The sequence below is a fragment of the Pempheris klunzingeri genome, chromosome 3 (genome assembly GCF_042242105.1).
Source record: "Pempheris klunzingeri isolate RE-2024b chromosome 3, fPemKlu1.hap1, whole genome shotgun sequence".
NCBI classification, from domain to species: domain Eukaryota; kingdom Metazoa; phylum Chordata; class Actinopteri; order Acropomatiformes; family Pempheridae; genus Pempheris; species Pempheris klunzingeri.
The window spans coordinates 11,844,500-11,868,392 of NC_092014.1; the positions used below are offsets into that span (position 1 = coordinate 11,844,500).

Consider the following 23,893-nt stretch of genomic DNA (forward strand, 5'->3'; position numbering starts at 1 on the left):
ACAATTACAACATAAAACTTTCAAGATTCTAGCCTCAATTAGAAATCATGGATTAGGGATCTATAAAAATGTGTTTCCCACTACACAGGACAATAAATACACAGTTTTGGAAGAAACTGATTTATTTGGTACAGTAGATAAATAAAAACACTGTACTTAACTTCAGCACAAAACTGCACCTTTGCCCATTTCATATCACAAGTCTTTAAAAAAAACAATATGGCTTGAACTGTCAAGGAGGACTTGACATGATTAGATGTGTGTAACGATCTTAATTTAGTGAAAACATCTGAATTTACAACAAAATATATTATCAAACAGCTGAAATGCTGCTCTGTCTTACTCAGGCCTGGTGGTTTAATAGACCATCTGCTAAAAGTTAATATGAAATGCTGACAAGGACATGGAATTAATTTTGAAAAACCGGCCTCTTTGAATGAACTGTGATACCAGTAATCCAAATATTTACCCTGAAGACTTGTGCATTATATAAATCAGTCTGCAGCATTATCCTGCAATCTGTGGCACTGAAATTTAAAAAAAAAAAAAAAAATCTAAAAGAGGGAACTGCATGTACAGAATGGTAACAGTCAATATTTCCCATGCAGTGTTAAAAGAAAACAAAAACAACCAAAACAATTCTGTCAAGCAACAACATTTCCAACAGGCCACCAACTAAACTGTGCACTAAAACAGGTTTATCAGTCCTTTAGCCTAAAGCGTTGAGAAACATGGGAATGCAGGGAAACCACAGAGTATCAGGCACGATACTTTGCAGCAGATACACTATTTACAGGCTCAATGATTACATTAAATATCAACTTAAATACATAACCAAAACATTAAATAGTCTGGTATATAAATACTTTGTCACCGTCATAAAAGCATGTTTATAGGATTATTTTCGGCAGCTCCCACAATATAAAACTAGCAGAAATGTTTTCATGTGCTGGACCTTTCTGACCATGACCTTTAACTTCATTTAGTTAAAGCAGCAAGGCTATATAATTTATGATGAGCAGCAGCGTCCTCTGCTGCCAAAATTAGTAAAATTACTGCTGGCACATTCAATTCTGTAGATATCTGAGTTACTGCACTATTCTAACACGAGCAAAAATATTTGAAGGAGAACAGACTTCAACACAAGACTGAGCCAAAGCGCAAAGGGCAACTGAAAACATCTTCACGCTCAGCGGTTACAGCCATAGACTCATAGTTGTGTGTGATGTAGGCACTTCACACGGGACATCGTTCCCGCTCCACCCAGGTTTACATAGTGCAAGAACAGACAACGGGGCGCCAAGTGGGAACAAAAGCGGCACCATTCTCCCCATTACAATTTAAGGCATGATCAAGTCACATTTCCCCTTGTACTTTTTAACCCTTACAACACGACGATGTGGTCTGGAATAATCTGAACTAATTGCCCAGTGACAGATGGGAAAATTTTGTGGTATTTTCACGAGATGAAGCTGGGACAGTAGATACTTATAACAGAGATTCATTATCCAATTTGATTGACAGCAGTCCCCACAAGATTGCAGAGGTTCTGGCTGTGTACTAGAAATGATTGTCACCTTCCTTACAATACTCCTCAATCCCAGTCTACATCTTAATTTTGGCATACAGTTCATCAATTTTCTCTCTGAAGCAGCTCCGAAGCTCAGCCCTCTTGGCCTTCAGGGTGGGTGTCAGCAGGCCGTTCTGGACAGAAAACATCTCAGGATGTAAAGCGATGTCTCTCACCTGCAGAGGAAAAACAGAACAGCAGCACAATGATTAACAAAGGGTGAAAAAAAGGCTGCAGCAACTTTTTATTGTCGTATAATCTGGCAGCTATTTTTTCAGTTAATCTTTAGGTTAGGCATGCTTCACTATTTTTAATTGATCATAAATTCTATAGCCGAGGTGATGTCTTCAAACTGTTTGTCCAACCAACACTCCAAAACCCTAAAATATGCAGATTATTCTCAAAACAGCAGATTTTGACAATACATAAGATGTTTTTGCTTGAAAATGCCTTGAAAACAAATCCATTAGCAAAATAGATGTCGATTCATTCAGTTGGTCAAAGAAATCGATTAACTGACTAATCATTCTATAAGCTAAGTTTCTAATGCCAGACCAGTTGACGTGGCAACAATCACCTGCTCAAAAGACTTGAGTCCTGCTTCTCTGCCCAACCTCAGGATGTCCTCCAGAATGACGTTCTTCACATCCTAAAAACAGTCAGGAAAGCATCTTAGCATGTGTAGCAGGTGGATCTGTGTGTTTGGGCTGCTGACAGAAATAAATCTCACCTCGTTATTGCACAGTTCAGAGTAGGATCCTTCAATCCCCTTTTTCTTGATCCAAATAGGTAAAAAGTCTGGATCAGGAACCACTATCCCCACCAGACATGCCTGACAAATATTAGACGGATAACAGGAGGATCAGTGCTACACAAAGACGACACATTATAATCAGAATAACTAATATTTAGTGCCACAGCAGTTTCACATTAACTACTCACCTGTAAGCTGTCACCATGAACAAATATCTGAGCCACTGGATCACTGAGATTATAGATGGTTTCTATTTTCTCTGGGGCGATATATTCTCCTTGTGCCAGCTTGAAAATGTGCTTCTTTCTGTCAGTGATCTTCAAAGTGCCGTTCTGCCACAAACCAGGAGAAAAACACAGCTTGAGATTATAGTATCTGATGCTATGCAGCTAGACTTATGTACATCTAACCAAAACGGTGACCAAAGATCGACAGTGGCCTCCAGGCTGCTTACAGGAAGCCATTTCCCAATATCCCCTGTGTGCAGCCATCCATCCTGGTCGATCGCCTCCTCCGATCTCTCAGGATCTTTGAGGTATCCCTGGAATACATTTGGTCCCTTGACACACACCTACAGGCAGAGATGATAAATAGGTGAAAATCCATGAAATCTCCTACAGACATTCATGGTGCCCAGATTCTAGCGCCACCATGAGGATGACAGTTGTAGATTTTACTGAAATGTCTCTGACAGCTGTACTTAATGTATTAACATGACATTTGAAAATACATTCATTTCCCTTTCAGGATGACTTTCATTTTCATTTTTTCATTTAAATTTTTTCATGTGGCGCCACTATGACTTTATTACTTTGGTTAATGATCAAAAACCTGCAAAACTGAAGCCATTCCCATCAGCCTCTGCTGCATTTAGTGTCTAATTAGCTAAAGTTAGCATGCTAGCGTGTCAAACTATGATGGCACATCATACACCTGATGGACATCAGCATGTTAGCATGCCGATGTTAGCATTTAGCTCAAGTACAGTGCTAACATGCCTACAGACCGTCTTATTCACCAGCTTCAGACTGTCAACTTTTCCTGATTTAATTTGCCTTCTTTATTTTGCTGTGTATTCAAGTGTGTTTTCCAACCCTCACAACACTGTAACATTTTTCCCCCTTTCTTTTGGTTCTTCTCATTAATTCTGCTTAGTATGGAACAGTTTTAGAATAAACTCCACTGGCCATGTCATTACAAAGAATGAATACTGTACAATCACCCCAAAAGCAACAGTATGGCTCTTTTTATGTGCTTTTAAAAATTGTTGTGTGGCTTTGAGGCAAGTGTTTTATCAGGCTGTGGAAATACTTGTCAGCAGGATTCACTGTTGGTTTTGGTCTCTTTGTAAGTATTACAAAAATACTGTTTAAGACAAAGCCAATAAATACTTTTGTTGCCACCGTATGTTTCTGATTGTTACTGAAGCAGCACTCCTCACCTCGCCCTCTCCATTAGCTGCCAGGTAGTTCATTTCTGCCACATCCACCAGTTTAATAGCATTGCAGGGCAGAGGAGGCCCGACGTGACCTGGAAAAACACAATTGTCACAATTCAGTTTCACGTTTAAAAAGTATAATTGAGTAAATTTCATACATAAGCCGCAATACGTGAGAATGGACAGGAGATCTTGGCCGGTGTAGTGTTTACCTGCTGTCCAGTCCCCTGGCATCGACATGGAGCACCCAGCTGTGCATTCAGTCTGACCGTAACCTTCATAAAACTGGAGCGCAGGGCATGTTTTTAGTGACATTCATGAAAACAAAGTCGTTACTGATAAAAATAGCCAGACTGTCAGTGAGCGAGGCGAGTGAATGTGGCTCACCTGACAGCCCAGAGCAGCTCGTAGAAACGTCAGGATGGTGGGAGACACCGGAGCTGCTCCTGTAATCATGAGTCTGACTCGACCGCCCAGGCTCGCCTGCAGAGTGAAACAAACGGGGCCTCATTCAACGCCTGACATCTGCTGTAAGTATCATCAGTTTAATTTGTAAAAGTGAACAAAAACACAAGCTGCGTTTTTCGGACCAGGCCGTGTTTACCTGGACTTTTTTGAAGATGAGTTTGTCCCACATGCTGTCCTTTCTGACCACACCACTTTTAAGCTCTGCCTCCTTCCTCCTGAAAGCAAAATCAAGCAGCCATTTCTTCATCGGCGTGTTGGCTTGACTGAACACCTGTGGAGAAGCGAGACGGGCTCTAGTAGTGGTCACCACATTTGGCAGCAGGCCAGATACATTCTCAAGTAAATTATTTGAATAAAAAATAAAATGCAAAGTAAAGAATTATTCAAGAAAGTTCCTGAAAGAGTTGGCTCTTCTCTATAAACTACCTAAACTTGTTCGATGTCTGACCTTATCAAACATGCGGTTGAGGAGACGTGGGACCACGGGGAAGACTGTTGGCCGCAGCGTTTTCAAGTCATCCATCAGAAGCCGAATGTCCCCTTGGAAGTATCCGATGCGAGCCCCATGGATGAGGATGACACCCTGATGACAAGAAACCTGCTTTATTCCTGCTCCTCCAAGTGAAATCAGTTCAGCATTTTATCCACAAGGGGGCAGTGTTTGTTGTGAACCTCTGACTACATATGCAATGTTTGTTGTATTCTCCAAAGTCAGAAGCTGTTACCTGTTGTGGTCATTTATCAATCACACATGAATCAGAACAGCTAAGAGGAACATGAAATTGACAAGTGTGGCATTTTTTGAGTCACTTCATAATAGCACAGAGATGCTCTTTAAAGCTGCAAATGGATGAGTGTTAGTTCAGATCTTTTGGTACTACTAATTAATGCCATTAAGGATAATTAACATGTACTTAGGTCTTGTGCAGCTGCTTTTTGTTAAAACAAGATTAAACACGGAAGCAGTTAAGTTAGAAGGAAATCATGAAAACACGCCACTATTAAAAGCAAAAAGCAGATCACACATGCTTTCAATATTACCAAACCTCTGACATGATCTTCTTTATGATTTACAGACTCAAAACTATAATAACTGTAGTGATTCACAATAATTCTGGCAGTAGTCTACGACCTTTAAAACGTACAATCTCATTATGTGATACATTTGAAGGTAAACAAGTCCAACACATACCTGTACAACCCTCTCAAACATGTGAGCTAGGGGGAGATAGGATACATGAATGTCATGGAGGTCCAGCATGCAGTGTACCTGCGGAGGAAACACAAAGCAAAACATGCATGTATGCAGTCAACCATGGCGTACTGTACCTCCACCACCCGCTCAAACATGTGGGCCAAGGGGAGGAAGGAGATGAGCACATCTTTATTGGTGGGCTTCAGAGTGCCCTGGACGACAACACACACGGGGGGGAGGAAGAGGAGGAGGGACGGACGAACACGGGAAGGGGAAGACGGCGCCAAGAAGGACAGGAAAATAATAAAAGGGGTTAAAGAGGGTCAGACAGGGATTTTAGATTTTAAGCAAAGACCATCGAGCTCAGAGTTTACGTTTTATTTGTTCCAAATCTCCTGAGTCTGAGGCTGCTATTTGATGCCTTTTTGTGCATTTATCTAGCAAATAACAAATGGTGATGGATATTATTTCTTGTGTTTTCTATTATAATGGCAGTTAATTGTTGCATTAATAAAGCGCTAATCTCTCTCAAAATCACGTTAAGACCTGGGACTTAAAGATAATGATAAATAATGTTGTACTTCCGTCTTTACCACAAAGCGTACTGCCCTTTGATGTTTAACTCTGAGTGGTGTCACCAGTCTGTCTCACCTCCACCAAAATGATTCAGCAACTTATGTTTCCTGAGCAGTAAAGTCCAGAGCAAACACAAAAGTCTTCCAGCCACTTCCTGAAGCTCATGAATCAGATAAGTGAAGTGACATTTTTATGCTGGACAGTGTTTAGAGAGACTCCAGTGACCAGAATCAAACACACATCATCACACACACTGAATTTTACATCCAGTCTAGCTGGCGTGTTTGTTTACCTCCGTTATTCTAATGAAAGCTGCAGTGTTGGAGATTACATTTCCATGAGTGAGCATTGCACCTTTTGGGTTCCCTGAAAGGAAAACGATGATCATGAATATACATGAACTTAAAGAAACGTGTTCAAAAGGTAAAGCTGTAAACAAGGTGTGTTGTTACCTGTGGTTCCGGACGTAAAGCAGACGAGTGCTTGGTCCTCTGGTTTAGGCGGCTGTAATCAGACCACAGATCTACGCTAATGCATGTGAAACCTGAACTGATGTTGAATTAGAAATGTGCAAGATCCTATATTTTAGTGCAGTGCAAACCCTGATTGTCCTGCTGATTACAAGTGAATTAACTATGTTGAAAAGACGATTCTCCTTGGAGTCATTTAAAAAGAATTAAGGGCTTTTTTGCTGTTCCTACTCACCACTGGTTGCTTGAGGTTGGCTTCACCCAAGGCCTGAAAAAAATCCAAAACACATAGTGAGATATACAGTGTGTGCAGGCTGTGCTTATGATAATCATCCTTTAAACACAAAGGGCCTTGAGGCCTGATTTCCATTTAACCACAGTGAGTGAATAACAGTGAGACTCAAGCAGCAGTAGCTAATTTTCCTAAACATCCACTCGGTAAACACATGTTGTAATATTGTGCAGAAAAGATTCAAATGTAACTGGGAAACTTTCAGGTGGCTGTTCTCACCTCAAACTCCTTCAGACTCAGGATCTCGACACCACACTCCTGTCCTCGGGTCACCAGGTCGCTGTCAAACGCCTCCATGAGCACAATCATCTTCACCGTTCGCCCTTTTCCGCCGACACAGTCCAGAATCATTCGAGCCTTTTCGGGTACGTCGCAGATCACCGTTGACATGGCAGCTGGAAAACAGACGGCACCAGATTACACACTTATCTTTGCATCAGTATCAGTGACCTCGATGTGGAGCGCGGTGATGGCGCTGCAGGCGGCGTGTGGTTAGTGTTTAAAGGTGCCCTTTTGTGTACCTTTTTCGATAATGTAGCCGATGGCCTCTTTGCCGAGCGTGTCATACAATGGAACTATGACCAAGGAGTATGTGTAGCAGGCCAGCTCTGATATGGTCCACTGAGACACACAAAACACAGAAAACAGCTTAAGATTACTCAGGAAAAAAAAATTAAATCAATGACTTCATAACACCTGCCAAAATCAAAAGGATTAGTGTACTGCTAACAGAAATGCTGATAATACGGCTATAGCAGGGATCAATGCCAGCTTGAATGGTGAAAAACACTTTTTAGACTTTGACACAATGCCTTTATAACAGCTAAACAAAACCAAACCATTTCTCATGGTCTTCCTCAGCAGAACCCTTTTTTTTTTTTTAGTTTTCTGAGTTTTAACTTTTTTTGATCAAACTACTGTTTAGATGACTAAGAATGAACTTTCAACATTGAACTACGAGATGAATTAGTGTGTTGCACCTCCTACGGCTACTTAGTGGTGATCGTGCCACCGTGAATAAGTCAACAAAGGATTGTGACTCCATTTTCCTTGTTACTGTTAATAATGGATGTTCATGACATCTTTGGCCTAACTCTTGTTTCTGGTATCTCATTTTGCTCTGATTTGTAATCACTACTACTGAAAAAAATCTGACATGGGGCAGTGATTCAGAGGCGTGGAACCAGGCTACATGCGGTGCATCAAATGGCCTAATTTGGATACTACCGAGATCATGTAATCAATCACATAAATGAACCTTGTTCCCATCTTCGTAATGCGTGACGGCAGTTAACGCTCGTTTAGTGGAGACACATTTTTACATTATGCTGTGGGATAATTTCAGTGCACTACATGGTGAACACTCTGTAGACTGGATTACTGGATGTTTTTGCTGAACAAAACGGTGACGACATCTGATGTACCTCTGGTCTGTTCTGGGAAAAGATGCCTATGAACTTGTCTCCTGTTGGAGAGTGTCCTCTGTGGAGGAGGGCAGAGCCGATGTGCTCCGCTCTGTCTACCACCTGCCCAAAGCACAATAAAAATCACATTTTTTTTAATGAATTGTGACTCGGTTATTGGTGAACTGTGAGCTGTTAGATTGCTTGTGTCTGTGGTCCACGTCTCACCTGTCTATAAGACTGCCACTCGTACGGCTGGTTTGGTTTCCTGGATCCTAGACAAGGTCCATCATCTGAGAAAGAAAATAGAGCTCACGTTTATCTACATTTACTGGAATAATCATAATAATAATCATATTTTACTGTAGGGGTGCATTGGTACAGAATATTGTCGGTGTGGGTCTTTTGGGTCGGCGCACATGTATACCGAACAAATGCAGCGTTGTTTTATCCACTACACATGTACAAGTTTTTTTCTTTGTGCGGAACAAGAGGGAGTTTCCCCTGTAGGAAAATAAAGCTTTCGTAAAAGGCAGGATGTTGTTCAGTGAACCACTCTGTCTTTTTCCCACCAAAAACATACTGAACCAAGATTTTTGTCCACCATTACACCCCTTTTTAGCCGAAGATCCACTCACTTGATACTCTGAGCCCTCGTAGGAACACCTCATACAATGTGCGTGCGTCGCTATAGTAGTGTGTTATGAGCTCGTCGCTATCGTTCAGCACTGACCTCCTCGCACGCTCTCCGCCCTAAGAGATAAAATTCACACATTTGACACAGCAGTGGTACAGCAGAAAAACTAAAATCACAGTTCTCTATTCTCTCCTTCCTCTGTTGCATTTTTAATTTGTTCAGAAAAATGACTGCTGCAGTTTCCGTCTTTGTGGAGTTAACTGTGTGTCTTTTGTTCACACACACACACACACAGTTACTGCTTGACATAAAGACCCGGCATAACACAAGTCTGCTGGAGGCTAAACTGTTGGGAATAAAGTACCACTTTCTAATGGAGCTGCTTCATAACAGATTGAGTTAAAGTCACAGTCAGATAGATCAGTAACCCCCCCATTCACAAGAATAAACATCAGGCTGCAGGGTTGTGAAAAATCCTTTGGTCTCCTCTTTAGCCTATTTGGTAATAATACAGTTATGAATGTTCATTAACATGTATTCATTTTTCACTATCTAATACATTCTAATATATTCAGAATTAATTTAATGTGAAGAAGAAGAAGGTGATAAGAGCATGAATAATTTGCTCTACAATCTTCCTAGGCTATGCAGAACTGATTTTGGCAATATTTCAAAGTTGAAAGAAACATTTGTGAATCTCTTCCTGCTGGAGGAGGATGGACACCAATCAAGGCGATTCACATAACCTCAAAAACAACTCAAACATTGTTCTTAATTAACTGTGTAAACTGACCTTTAGCAAATTACTTATTAACCATCACTAGAATCAATGATTACAACTAATAAACCCTAGTTAAGGGGAAAGTGGTTTATAAAAAACTGGTATTGGAATGATAAAAGGACAATTATTAATTAATAAAGCAGCTTTAAGTAGTTTGACTTTAACTTTTCAGTGCTTTAAATGTGACTTCAGCTGTGATTTAAGTTTCTGGAGAGGGTCGTGTTAACATTCCTGCTGAATGAGGTCTGCTGGCTGGCTTTGTTTTGCATTCCAGTACTGGGGTCAGACTTCAGATATTCTTCAACACACAAACAATGGATGGACAGACATGTAGGACATCTGATATTACCACAAGGGGGGGAAGAACAGAGATCACCTACTGGCACTTCCACCGACTGCAGACCGAGGTCACAGGGAGGTTTGAGGGCTTTCGGCCGGGTGGCAAACCAGTAGGTGGTGATGGCGGCGAAGGCGCCCATGCCCATGAGCGCATTGGTTGGCAGGCTGCGTACGTACTGCCGCAGATCATCCAGCTCGGGAATCCGCAGCTGTCTCAGGACTTCCTGAGCCTGCATGACTGTTCGCTGATCCTGCAGTGAAACAGAGAGAGGAGCTTTACATTTGGACACTTCAGTTGTACTTCTACTGCATTTGTGTTTAACATAAAATAACCTGTTTTCCATCCATTACAACTGCAATCACAGACTTTATTTTTTTTTTATTTTAGTTGTTATTTTGCACCATTTAAAATCTTTCTTATTTCAGAAGGACATTGTCTATAATACTGGTCATACAGAGGGTCCTTAGGATGTCTTGACACAGCTGGATGTGGTGCTTTATCTTTTCTTCAATGCGACTCTTGTTTTAGACCATTGCACAACATGAGAACTCTGTTAAAGGAACGAGCACAGTGGCCCCATTGAGAGTTAGAGGAAGTTAATTACCGTCTGTGTCCACACATTCACAAATAGACGTAACACTGAATCTATCGAGCGTTAAACGTCTTTTGGAACATTAACTAATGTTCAGCCATTATTCTTTATTTTAACCAACTTGTGGGACAACTGATTAATCATTTCATTCACTTTTTAGCTGTGGCCAGCTGCTCTATAACTCACTCTGTTGGTTGACTGGTTGGTCGGTCAGTCCACAAAAATTCCACCAGCGTTTGACGACCACAGTTTTCATACGAGGCAGCTGAAATCTGCCCCTGAAGTCAAGTGTGTTTATGTGGGTGTGTGTTCAAGCCAATTGGCATGAAGATGGCTTTTGGCAAAAAGGCACATAACTTTCAAATGGATTCAAACTGCTGGACTCTTTATTAGATTGTTTGTTGGCTTACACTTGTTTATTTCAGTGAACTTTGTAAAGCACTATGAGACACTCTGTTGTGATATTGGGCTATACAAATAAAACTGAATTGAATTGAATTGAATACACAGACTTGATTTTCTATAAAGGTTGGTCATGAGCCAAAGGACGGCTGTTTAACTCTTCATGCCAAGTGGCATCAAAGGGGGCGTGGCAGTGGGAGTGGCCAAAAACAAAAAGGTGCATAACATCTAAATGGCCCATGTTGAGTCATCAGGGAGGCATCATTGCACTCGACAGAGAGGAAAGTAGTTTTCTTTCTTCACGTTCTTAAGCTAAATATACATTATAGAAAGAATTTCCACAGTACTTTTTCAACACTTTACTCAAAAAGATGAAACTATTTCAACGTTTTATGTCGATGCAACAATGTGGTTGCAGTGATTGCGAATTTGGGACTGCTGGTTGGCCAAAACATTTAACATTTAATTTCCTTTGGATCTGTGAAGTTGTGATGGGCATTTCTAACAGCTTTCTGATCTTATATAGACCAACATTTAATCAATTAATAAAGGAAATAACCTGCTGCTTAAAATAACTGTTAGTTGTGGCCCCGACATCCTTGGCTGGAATCAGATGTTTAAGTTTCAGGGTATTAGGACACCAGGCCACCACATTTTTAACTTTTCTAAACTCTTACCATCCAGGTATGGAACATATTAGAAATCAAACAGCTGCCCCAGCTAAAGTAAAAGTCCCCAATTAAGGGCCACATGCCAAGAGGGGATAAAAAGTCACATTGATCTGTAGTATTGTTTCGGGCATGATGATGTAATGATAAGTGAGAAACTTGCAGTATAACGACAAAATAAAGTTTTAAAGGCCTTTACACAATGTCCTTCAATATAAATCGGTCAGAAATCAGCTCTTTAGGAGATGATTTGGATTAGTTTTGATCTTGAAAAATGTTGGAAATCTTAATTTGTAAAGATTTTACTTTATTTTCATCTTCTGATTCCACGTTCAGCTATTCTTGTTGTACCTTAACTTCCTCTAAAAAATATTCTGTAAACTCTGAGAGATACATATAAGCAAGACTACAGTCATTAAGAGCACAAAATTGAATACTAGCTACCATACGTTGCTTTAAAAGGACCGTTTCATTGACTGCATCCTCTGTTTTACAAAATTTGGAATAATCTTTTTTAGAGCTGTCTTTACGTTTAAAAACCCATAAAAAAACTAAACTGTTTTCAAAGACAAACCTCTAACATGAATGAGAAATAGGCAGCAGAAGTACATTGTTTCTGTTTCTGTTCTGCACACACAAAAGGAAGATGTGCTATCCCATTCACCAGCTGTGCACTTGGAAACAAAGACACAGGAAGGAAATATGACTCCACACACATTTTCAGATCACAAGTCTCCATGGAGATATAAGGACATTACCACAGACGTCACACACACACACACACACACACACACACACTGCTTGTGTCTGAAGGGAAGTGAGGCTTTCTGGTCGGAATGTTTTTTAAAAATGAGCTCACTGGGCTGAAAGCCTCACACTTCAAAGTCTTCAATATATGGAACCGCTCCACTAAAATTTTAATATAACAGTGAGATATTAGCCAGAACTGTCTGCGCCTCCTAATTACATCCATCCATTATTATCCGTATCCATTTTCTAATTACATGTTAATGTGAAATGTTAATTGGATGAGCCTGTAGCAAGAAGGTCCAATTTCAGCTCACCAGCTAAAATATCTAACCAGCAATTATTTTTTTTATCATTACATCAGAATATGTAAATGCATTAATTCATAACTCACTCTTTTTGCACTTCACTTCCGTTATCTGACTTTATGTAAGTAATGATAAACTTAATCAATCCCACTCATTTGACCTCTAGATTAGAGGTAAGGGAACGCATGAACCACCATCACAGAGGTAACAATTGACTTCTCACCTACTTCTATTATTAACGCTGTGCCCATGACAAATGGGACGAGTGCCAACTGGGACAAAAGTGTTGAAGAAAAGCTGCCCGACAAGCTGCTTTTCTTTAACTGACTTTTACTGACAATTTAAGAGCAGTAAATTGTTGCATATGTTTGAAGATCAAAGAACATCAATGATAATCTCTTCCATTTTCATGCAGAAATATCCAAAAAAAAAGATTCATTTTCATTCAATAGATGAATTAAAGCTGTTCAGTTCTATTTGTCCTCTATAATAAATACAATAAAGTCATAAAAAAACGCCTCATTAAACTTCACAAATGCTCCTTTAAATCTTACAGGTGTTACTGTTACCCACTGTGAACAACCAGCAATGATCGGACCGTCTCTCTGTCAGCTCAATGACCAACTTAAACGCAGCTACATGGAGTGTACCACCGATTATTGACTCCTTTGAATATTATAAATCTCTATACTCACAGTCCCACGGTGTGTATATGAAGAGGGGCAGAGACTGTGTCCAAAGGCGGAGAGGCAGAGTTATCTGGAAGGCCCTCTGCTGCAGCAGTTGCTATTAGAAGGACTCATGCTGACCTCTAATAGACCTCTGAGGTTCTCACAACTATGAATAGCAGAAACACGCCCCTTTCAAACAGAAACACCGACGCGTGAGGCACTGCTAGCCACTCACTGGAGCACAGTTCAAATAGTAGGCTGATTTAAACCCATACAATATGTTTTTTTCAAAACACATCCACCTTCATGAGCTTTCTGTCCTTGTGGAAACAGCAAAAGTGCGAACAGACTACAACTGGCTGTCAGATGGTTGTAAAATTGGTTTAAAGTGAATACTGGCCAAAACTTCAGACTGATTGGGATGAACTGAGGGCTGCTCTGAGTGATTTACGCATTTTTCTGGAATGTTTATTCAAGGCTAATCGACCAGTATCTTATCATACACTGTTTGGACACTGAGTGTGCAATTCTTGCGTTGCCGTGTGTCAAAACTGGTGAAACTAGTCTAACGAAGAATTACACAACAATTACAAGGAGGTCTTTGTATTCTACATGATAAATATGTTGACAGATTGCCCCATTTTTCGACTGATATCCCAGAGTATGTGAGCACCATCGCTGACTAAAAGGACCTGAGCAGACACCCAGATTCCTTGGAGTCTAAGATTCAGTTATTAACCACAGTTGTGACGATTTACACCTTATTATCCTACATTTTCAACTGAGACAAGTGAACACTGTGAGTAATATGTAGAGCATTTTTGTACATACTGTTCATGGATTTAAACGTCCTGCTGAAGTTGTCGGTTACATCAAAAAGCCTGAGAGTGAACTATGTGTGATCACTGGTGTATACATATGGAGATATACACAGTTTTCTGGTTATTACCTCTGACGACTGACACATTTATATAGTTATATCGCCGACCCCCGCTGAAATCAACAGTAATATATCCAATCATTTTTTTTCAATAAATCACCTCATTGATTTATGAAATTACAAACTAACTACAACTTAGTTTTAGAAACACCAGGATTTGCTTGTGTCTTTCTGTTTCACGAATAAAATTTGAAAGCTGCAACGTCTGTTTATTTTCATTATCGTTTAATCTGCCAATATTTCTTCCACTAATGATTAGTTGTTTGGTCTATGAATTATAAAAAATAATAAAGCCCAGGATGACGCGTTCGGGTGTTTTGTTTTTGTGTTTTTGTTTGCACAAAAGTCCAAAACCCAAAGAGATTCAGTTTATCATTTTATAGGGAGGAAATCCTGCCATTTGAGAAGCTGAACCCTGAGAACGTGTAACATTTCTTCACCACTTTTGTTTGAATTTCAACATCACAACATTTGCAATACTAATACATGACCTGGTCTGTATTTTTTTTGTACTTTTGTCCTGATTTTCTTTGCACTTTAAAGACTAAATAATGAATCAAAAGAGCAGTCATTAGATTAAGCAAAGATGAAAATATGGCTTTATTGCAGCTCTGTTCTATTGGTGCATTTATCTGTCAGACTGTCAACAGCACGCAAATGTCATCGGTGTCCTGCTTGGCCGAGAGCTGCTGGAGACGAACGGTACTCCGACACCCCCCACCACCTCTACTGTAGTCTCCATACTTGGCCTGGGAAGATGACAAGCCAATGGCAGAGCCAGCTCGCCAGTCACCCCACACTAAAGCACACACAAGACATTGGAAAAAGAGGGGGGGGGGGGGGCAGCTGGTTCATTTGACACATAACAGAATATCAAGACTAGTTGGCAGCAGCGTGCAGCTCGAGAGCAGACTACAGCTGTAGTTTTTAAAAGAGTCACCCTGAACCGCAGCCAGGAAGTTATAAAAAAAAAAAAAAAAAGGACCATAAGGTTGGTCAGTCACACTTGATTTCATCAGTAATGTTGAGGGATGGCAGACAGACAGACAGACAGACAGACAGAGAGATACATCTGAAACCAAAAGCTGTGTGACCCCCGAGCAGCTCCAGACTGTCGAGCGTCAGATCAAATGATATAAACTCATTATTACCTTTGAGGATTAACACATGGAGCCTTTAAACAAACTTTACTTAATCCCATCTTGACAAGACGGTGGCTTTAAAATCTCAATAGCAGCTTTCGCTCAGCTGCCACACCAACCTGTGTACACTGGTAGAGTAGTGGATTAACTGACACATGGGGCAGCCGTAAGAGAGATACTTGACATTTAAAAGAGACTGGAGGGCAGCACCTTTTTATTACCTTATTAACATGTCTGGCTAATTACTGTAAAACCTGCATAAGTGACTAGTTACTTTCATCATATGTAAGAATGCCATAACAGTCTGGAAACATTAAACAGTCACCCAGAAAGAGGCTTTTCTACCAACTAATGATGCTAACATGAGCTTTACTACTTAGCCAGATACTTCTGATCAAATCTACCAGACATCTGTTGCTGGCATTTGTTGTGTGCCGTGCTTGAATGGAAACCTCGACAGGCACATTCACAGTAACAAGGGAGGGCTATACTCCTGCTTTGCCGGCGTTTCATCCCAAACATGAAATAAAACTTAATCAAACCACACTAACCGGTAGATGACATTGAGCCATAGGCAAGTTTATGATAAAACAACATAACTTGTCTTGTTTTAACAAGATTCTGTGTAAAAACCAAGAAAGTTCTGTGATATAACAAAGTAAAATTAGCAAGAAAAGTTTCTTATAAATGGAATAATTTGGTCGTTTTTCTTCATTGTACATCAATTCATTGCCGTAGCAGATTAATGAATTAGAAAAACAACCGCTGGATGCAGCCCTGATGTAATGTGAGTCTATAAATCATGGCTCCTTCACATCCTTGTTGCATTGTCAGTCATCTATTACAGACAAAACATGTTCGGACAGATCCTCTGACGACACCTCGATGGAGAGAAGAGAACAACCCAGACACACCTGACGAGCTGGTGCAGTCTAAACTTTTGAATTCTTCACACTTGAGGATCCGTAGACAAGTAGAAGCACATACAGTGGCTCACTATCGACCCCGTTCTAAAAATGTTAAGGCGTTGACATGTGAAATTCATGTGCTATTGATTTATTGGATCTGCTTCAGTCCAGCTGCAAATACCTCATTGATAATTCAACAGTTTTACAAATAGTACAGCACGCAGTCTTACTAGGAGGATGAGTCGATATATTCTATATGTAAACCCACTAGCATAGAGGTTTACAGGGATATGGCACAACATATAGTGCAGCAACTGACTGCGGTCTCTCAGTGAGTCTAAAGGCAGGCTGTAGAAGCGTGAACAGGAAGAGACAACCCTCTCATTGCATACGTGCTGAATGTTTAGGGTCGGCCGACACACAGTTACCAATTCACTGAGGAATATAATGAAGGCGGTTTGTCACCGCACAGCTGCTTGACGGTTGCTGAAGCTCACGTGGCTTCTGTGTGACATTTTTCATCTGCTTCAGCCCTCGTTTCCATCCTCTTCCGGTCACATTCAACCCACATTTCAGGAAACAAAGGCTGACCTTGCACAAGACGGCCACGCTCAAGACGGCGGGTCCTGACCTCCCTCATGAAATCACACACTCCCAGTCACATGATCACACAGTGGAGGGTGGAGGATGGGATTTGTTAAGTGGAGCAAAGGTCACACACCCGTCAACAGCCACCAACACGGCATCAGGACACATAACCTCAACACTGCAGGTCAAAATAAACATACTGTCATTCTGAAACTGTACTGCACTTGAGTCACTCTTAGTAAAATCTGAGCAGCGTGTCAAGCTTGAAGAAGCCCTTTGGATTTTTACTTGTTAACATTCAGAAGTTAAGTTTAGATTCTGTTTTGTCAAAAACTATATTTTGTGGATCCTTAAGGATTTCTTCCTAATAAAACACTTGCAAAGCTGATTCTTTAAAAACATTTTGAATTTGTGATTGCAATGCCACGCTTCTTCATGCATCACCACCACCAACTGTCAATCTGCAAAGCAACATGAAACCATCAGCAGGAATATGTGTCACATCTTCACACGCATGAACAAACAGTAGGGACCCACTCGTATGAACCATTTGAACACTGCTCCACAGCCCTGCCGGTGCTCAAAGACTGAATAAGGCACCTTTAGTGATTCTAAATCAAAAGAAAAAGTCCAGCTCTCTGTGCTGCTTGCTGCCAGTTTTTCACGTTAATTTGAAGTTTTGCTGTTGGAAAACTAGGCTGCAATAATTATTTTCATCGTGGATACATTTTGACTAGTCCTTGAACTTTGCATGATGTCTTATTGCTCTTTTTGTCAGTCCAAAAGTTCCTTAGCACTTAATACAAATAAAAGCTGCACATCTCCACAACAGAAGGGTCGAGGAATGAAGGAAAGTTTGGCACTGCAGCTTGAAAACAATGAATAATTTATCAAAGTAGCTGCTCATTATTATTCTGTTGATTAACTAACCGTTTTATACGGTGGCCGTGAGGTGCAAAACAATTTTACAATACGAGAAACACTTTTACAAAGCTGGAGACAAATTTACATTTTAGAAAACAAATTTACAAGACGTGAAACACTTTTACAAACGCCGAGACAAATTTACAACTGACGAAACACTTTTACAAGCGGCCGAAACAAATTTACAAGTAACTTTTTCAACCGGAAAGGGAATGTGCCAACTGTCGAGTAGAACCGGAAGTGATAAGGAGTTCATGGCGACCCACGATGGACGGCAGTCAAGCGGTCTTTTGCCCGTTTTGTGGCGAACATATGAGCCGATTAACGCGGTACATTCCCTTTCCGGTTGAAAAAGTTACTTGTAAAAGTGTTTCGTCACTTGTAAATTTGTCTCGGCGTTTGTAAAAGTGTTTCACGTCTTGTAAATTTGTTTTCTCAAAAGTAAATTTGTCTCAGGACTTGTAAATGTGTTATGGCAATGTAATTTTGTTTTCTGATTTGTAAAAATGTTTTCTAAAATGTAAATTTGTCTCCAGCTTTGTAAAAGTGTTTCTTGTATTGTAAAATTGTTTTGCACCTCCCGGCCACCGTAGTTTCAGCTCTACCTATGATGCACCTGTCACAAAGAGTGAGTTTTTCAGGAGCCATGCTGGATGAAAAGAGGAGGTATTTTTGGTGTTACGTGAGCAGACGTTACACTAAACACTAAAAAGTAAGCATGAAGCAGGACTACGCTCTCATCTGGAAGAGCTGGTTTGAGATATGAAGCCAGCTTTTCATCATCATTATCTTCTGGGATCAATTGCTCTTTTAAACTACACATTATCTTCCTAGAATCGGATGATTCCTTTTAAATGGCTGATGTTTTCCAAGAAGTTTCTCTGGAGAGTCATTTGAGAGACACAGCACTCACAGTAATTCACTCCTCTCCTAACGCTCCATGGAGAAGCATGATAATTTGAGGCTGGTTTGTAGAGCCTGATGCTGAACTTGCTGTTCTCACATGATTCTTTTAAACTCGATTAAGCGAGTCAATGACATCAGGAAATTTTGATGGGATGACTTTTCGAAAATCCTGCCCTGACCTGAAATTCCTGCTCTGAAATGTCAGAGCCGCTCTTGATTGTTGTGTAAACATCAGATAGCTCAGTAGTTTAGCTCAGACATGCTGGGGTTTGCCGTCACTCTGCTTTGGAAATTTGAGATGTGTCCCTCCGTTTGCTCTAATGAAAGTCAAGGGCAGAAACACATAATTGAGTCTGCATGGTCACTTTACTGTGTCTTGGGTGTAGCTGCTCATGTGACCACACAGCACGGCCTTCAGAGCGTTTCCTAGTGTTTTAAACATGCTACAACATTAACAGGGAGGAAACAGAAAGACACCCACTCGAGCTGCATTCCACAGATTCCTGGTAGAGGAAGTTTGCAATAAGACGCAGACTTCAGTACACCCCTGAACTACACCCCCAAGAAAATACGCTGTTATTCGTCACTAATAGACACCTCTGTCACCCACATTTCTTATTCATGGGTGCCAGCACCAACAACAAAACAAAGGGAGAGTTTCTAGATGTGTTGACTGAGTTAAGATCTGCTTTAACATCATTTCCAGGACATTTTATCCATAAGATGAAAAACTGTCTAACCATCATCTGTCTGCCACAAAAGTCCAACCTCTGATCTAAATAACGGCTGTCTGGCTAATGGATGCAATGACGTTTAAAGGAGCACACCAGTGTTTGCAATGTACAAGTGATCTCTCTCTCTCTCTCTCTCTCTGTACTCACTGCCTCCCATTTATCTTGTTAAATCTCTAACATAAGACATAATTGAGTCCATATAGCCAAAGTGTCTCCATTGCATAGTTTGTCCACCTGTGAGCACTAAAACGTGTATCTTTAAAGAAATTGTTTGACACTTTGGGTAATACACGTGATGTATTTCTTGCCAAGAGTTATACAAGAAGGTTTCCCATTCCCATTTATTCTTCTCCACAGATAATTTTACATGTCCGGCATAACACTCTGTCCTAAATCATCTGTTCTAAAGATCAGGAACTCCCTTCATCTCTGCCTCCTCGATAAAAAGTCGAAGGTACAATCTTGGGTACATAAAAACTCTGAGGTAGACGTTTACTGCGACTCCCAAGGTGCCTTTCATCAGGAAACATCCACTGAGCTGAACTGTTGGTGCTCCGCTATCGGCAGGTGGAAGTTTAAGATTTAAGTGTTAATAAAACGGAAGACACACACCGCAGCTTAAAATCAATTCACTTTTAACCTCTCTCTTCTCCATGGCAACAGCAGCCAAGCCTCATGGGTACTGTGGTATTTAGACTACAAAGACAAAAAACAAGGCTGAAATCAGTGGCGGGCCGTTCATTTTACACCTGGGCCTTCAGAGGCGTCCTACCTGAATCAAACCACCTCTTAATACCATCATTATGACGTCACGGCTATAGAAACCATCAATATTATACAGAAAGGCAGTATAACAGGACGCTGCATTGCAGACAGGTATCTCATGTTACGAGAATGAATGACATCACTAAAGAAAGAAACCCAATTAAAAGAATTCAACAAGTCACCAAACTCTCTAACCACTGACTCGGCTCCAAACACAGAGTCGTTCAGTTGCCAACACCAGACATTCTCAGCAACACAATCTGCTCCTCTGAGCCTGTAAGCCGAGGGTACCGCTCGTAGTCGCTGACCTGAAAGTGGCGGACGAACCCTTTTCCCGGCTGGGACAGGCTTGCTAGCTTCAGGGTGGGCCAGCAGTTCCTCAAAATGTCCAGCTTTTCTTGGAAAGTCTGCCTTGAAAATGGATTTCTAAGTAGATCTGTGACCAAATTAACATCTTCTCCTCCGTCAGCCATTGTGGGTTAAAAAAAACTGCTATTAATACTTACGATTATGATAAAGTTTTAGCTTGTGCAGGTCGCTACAGATAAGAATCGCTAGCTTTGGCTGCGCTCTCTGACCAGCCAATCAGAGGACGTGAAAATACTAACGTCATCGTACGCCTGCTAGAAGGCCCTGGGGTCACCAACTCGAAATCTGATTGGTTAAAGCAACAGTTTCATTGCGATGTATTTTAAGCTACAGGCGCCTGCACTTTTGATTCTGAAGGCCTCAGGGCAGATTTCTTTGACCCTGGCAACACATGATGGCTGAAATATGATTGGATAAAAGCTCTAATACAGACATACACTGCTGGAAGCACCCCGGCCCAGAGACACAGAGACATGCTATGAAATGAAGAGCATAGACTATTAGGAATAATCTAAAAAGATGATCAATCAGTGATTCTGAGTTTAGGCCAGCAGAGAAGGCCTTGCTGGCCCTGACGGCCCACCACTGGCTGAAATAATAAAAACCGGTGGCTAGAACATAAACCTATAGGGGTGTTACATCATCCAGGAGAGTCGTGTGTGTCCATGTGAAGTGAGACTGAAAATGTCATTTAGAGAAAAAAAAATTAACTGGGGGAATACAGAAAAAGTAAAAACACAACCAGTGACTTCTTTCACTTTGCAATCCTCTAATCTTACACACAACCTCCTCTGTAACACAGGAAATTGTAATTGTAATTTAAAAAAAAAACAAAAAACTACAGGCTTTATAGTACATATCTCAGCACACACAGTCACAATATTATAAATTAACAAATCAAAAACTTGCTTGTTTATGTGTGTTCATGTTGCAAACATCCAGTACTGCTGAGGCTCTAATCTGAGAGGTTTGTAAACCTGCCTAGAGACATTAAACTTTAACTAAACTTTAAAACAACTGGAAGAAGTTTCAGGAGCCAACTTTGTGTAATTTCTTACTAACAGCTGAAAACCACTGGTTCAGACTGCAATCTCCTCCTTGGTGTGTCATCACTCTGGCTTCCTCATGAAAGTGCACCATGGCGGATGTCACCAGGTCTCACACACACACACACACTCACACACACACACACACACACACTAAAGTAAATTGATATGGCGGGGATGCCACGACATGCGCTTCATAATGGGCACATTGTTCCTCTTTTACGGTCGTTATAATCTCGTTTTATTATCTAACGAGCGCTGCGCAGCGTCACATAGCCTACAAAGTAGGTGAGGCGGAGATTAGCCAAAAAAAAAAAAGTTCACAAAAAACAAACAGTAAATTCAAACATAATCAGTCTCTAACGCTACGTGTCCATTATTTTGTGTCAGGGAGTCTGCTTCATGTAGAGACGTGTACATTTCTCTGCGCCACAAAAACAGAAGATGAACACAGTGTTCTGGCTAAAGACACAAAGACTGATCATACTGTCGATGTGCGCATTAAGAGACAGACGGAAATATGATGATGTGATGTGGAGAAAGGACACAAAACGTGGCTCGATTCTGCTCTATTTTAAGACAAGAACAAGCGAAGAGCAGCCTCTGTTTTCTGGGGGCGCGTTAAAGCTTCACGCCTTAAACAAACCTCTGTGGATTATACGACAGATGCTCGTTTTAATTCTTGGAGGCAGAAGGTGGGAAATGTTTCCACTGACCTGAGAGCAGCGGCTGGTCCGGAGACTTGAATCTGGTCCTTGAACACGCAGCAGCGGCAGCAGCAGTCTACATTTTGTTCCTGTGGTGCCGCTCTCAGCCAATCAGCGATGACCACACGTGTTGCTCTGCCTAAAGTTTGAGAGACGCGCTGTCATTGGTCCATATTACTGCGTTTGTGTTGTGTGTCAGTAACAGGTAGACATGCAGAGGAGCAGAGGAGGAAAACAACCTGAGTACATTGACACAGGTGCTGTACTCAAGTATGATTTTAAGGTGTTTGTACTTCAGTATAGAAGTATTTTTACTTTCTGCTACTCCTACTACTGCTACTGTACTTTTATTTGACAGTTTTAGTTACTGATTGCTTTGCAGTATTTGGATTAATGATACAAAATATGCTATTATGTGTAAAAATAAAACTGTATTGATCCCAGGAGGAAATTCACAGCTACCCAGAAATATAGAAAGTATATTATATTATAACTAAATTAGCTCCACTTTTACCAGCTACATCATCAGCGATGTTTACACAGAAATGCATCAATCCAGTGATATCATGTATTCTGAAATCAGCCATTCTGCATAAATTGTACTTTTAAGATTGATACTTTAAGTATAATATACTGCTAATTCTTGTATACTTTTACATCTAATTTTCTATGTTTAACTGTATGTTTATGTTAAGAGTCAGATTAATAATACAAAGTACAAACTGCAAATAGATTATACTGTGTTTAGTTAAATAAAACTGTGTTGATGCAGTGGGATATTTACAAGCTACACAGCAGTGTATAAAGTAAATAAAATAAGGTCCATCTTTACCAGCTGCAGCGTCAAAGTGATGAACACATTAATGCATCACTGATAACGCAAAGTTAAGTGCAGTACACTATGAATACTTCTGCACTTTTACTTCAGGAAAGTTTTCAATGCAGCAGTTTGTTCTGTATTGCTTATTTATGTATTTCTTCATTACTTTATCAGAATCTTCTGCTTCTTCCACCACTGTTAGATTAGATTTAATCCAGTGGTTCCTAACCTCGGGGTCGCGCCAATCCAAAGGGTCTCAAGATGGTGTGAAAAAAAACTACTGCTACACAGATTTGCATTCATGTTTTGGACTTTTCTCTATTTTTGTGTGTGCGTAAAATAATTGATTATATCATTGGGCCTTAAACCATCATTTCAATGAAACTATCTGAGAAGTTTAGAGGAGAAATGAGAAATGCCTCTTTGTTAAAAAACACTAACAACTCACAGTTATCTGAAATGTAACAAGGGGCCAGCAGAGGAAGTATCAGACCATTTACTTAAGTAATAATACATCGCTGTAAAAATGCTGGTACAACTAAAAGTCTGGCATTAAGAATCTGAATAAAGTAAAAGTTAAAAAGCATTTTCAGAAAAAATCTAAAGTCAAAAGTGAAGTTGCTGTAGAGGCCCATTTCAAAGTGTTTTATGTAACTGCTAACCCAGAGTGTGAGTGGCTGCTGTTGTAACTGTGGAGCACCTAGTTTGAATTTTATGCTGTTTGGCAGTTCA

At 40.5% G+C, this 23,893-nt stretch overlaps 1 protein-coding gene across 3 annotated transcripts; it reads right to left on the reverse strand.

Moving 5' to 3' along the window:
• Positions 1 to 104: 104 nt before the first annotated feature.
• On the reverse strand, positions 105 to 22,410 carry acsl1a (acyl-CoA synthetase long chain family member 1a). Of its 3 annotated transcripts, none has more exons than XM_070854294.1 (21): positions 22,351 to 22,410; positions 9,965 to 10,174; positions 8,805 to 8,919; positions 8,395 to 8,459; positions 8,188 to 8,289; positions 7,285 to 7,384; positions 6,983 to 7,158; positions 6,707 to 6,739; positions 6,454 to 6,505; positions 6,294 to 6,367; positions 5,423 to 5,500; positions 4,679 to 4,813; positions 4,367 to 4,501; positions 4,150 to 4,245; positions 3,975 to 4,047; positions 3,766 to 3,854; positions 2,779 to 2,895; positions 2,513 to 2,656; positions 2,301 to 2,402; positions 2,148 to 2,219; positions 105 to 1,746 (listed from the first exon to the last, which is right to left on the reverse strand). In XM_070854294.1, exons 2-21 carry the CDS (start codon positions 10,157 to 10,159, stop codon positions 1,606 to 1,608), a joined length of 2,094 nt encoding a protein of 697 aa, XP_070710395.1. In that variant the 5' UTR covers positions 10,160 to 10,174; positions 22,351 to 22,410; the 3' UTR covers positions 105 to 1,605. The 3 variants fall into 3 exon arrangements, with proteins under 3 accessions (XP_070710395.1, XP_070710380.1, XP_070710387.1); XM_070854279.1 differs by lacking the exon at positions 5,423 to 5,500 and adding an exon at positions 5,560 to 5,637; XM_070854286.1 differs by lacking the exons at positions 5,423 to 5,500; positions 22,351 to 22,410 and adding exons at positions 5,560 to 5,637; positions 13,337 to 13,358.
• Between the last annotated feature and the right edge of the window lie 1,483 nt (positions 22,411 to 23,893).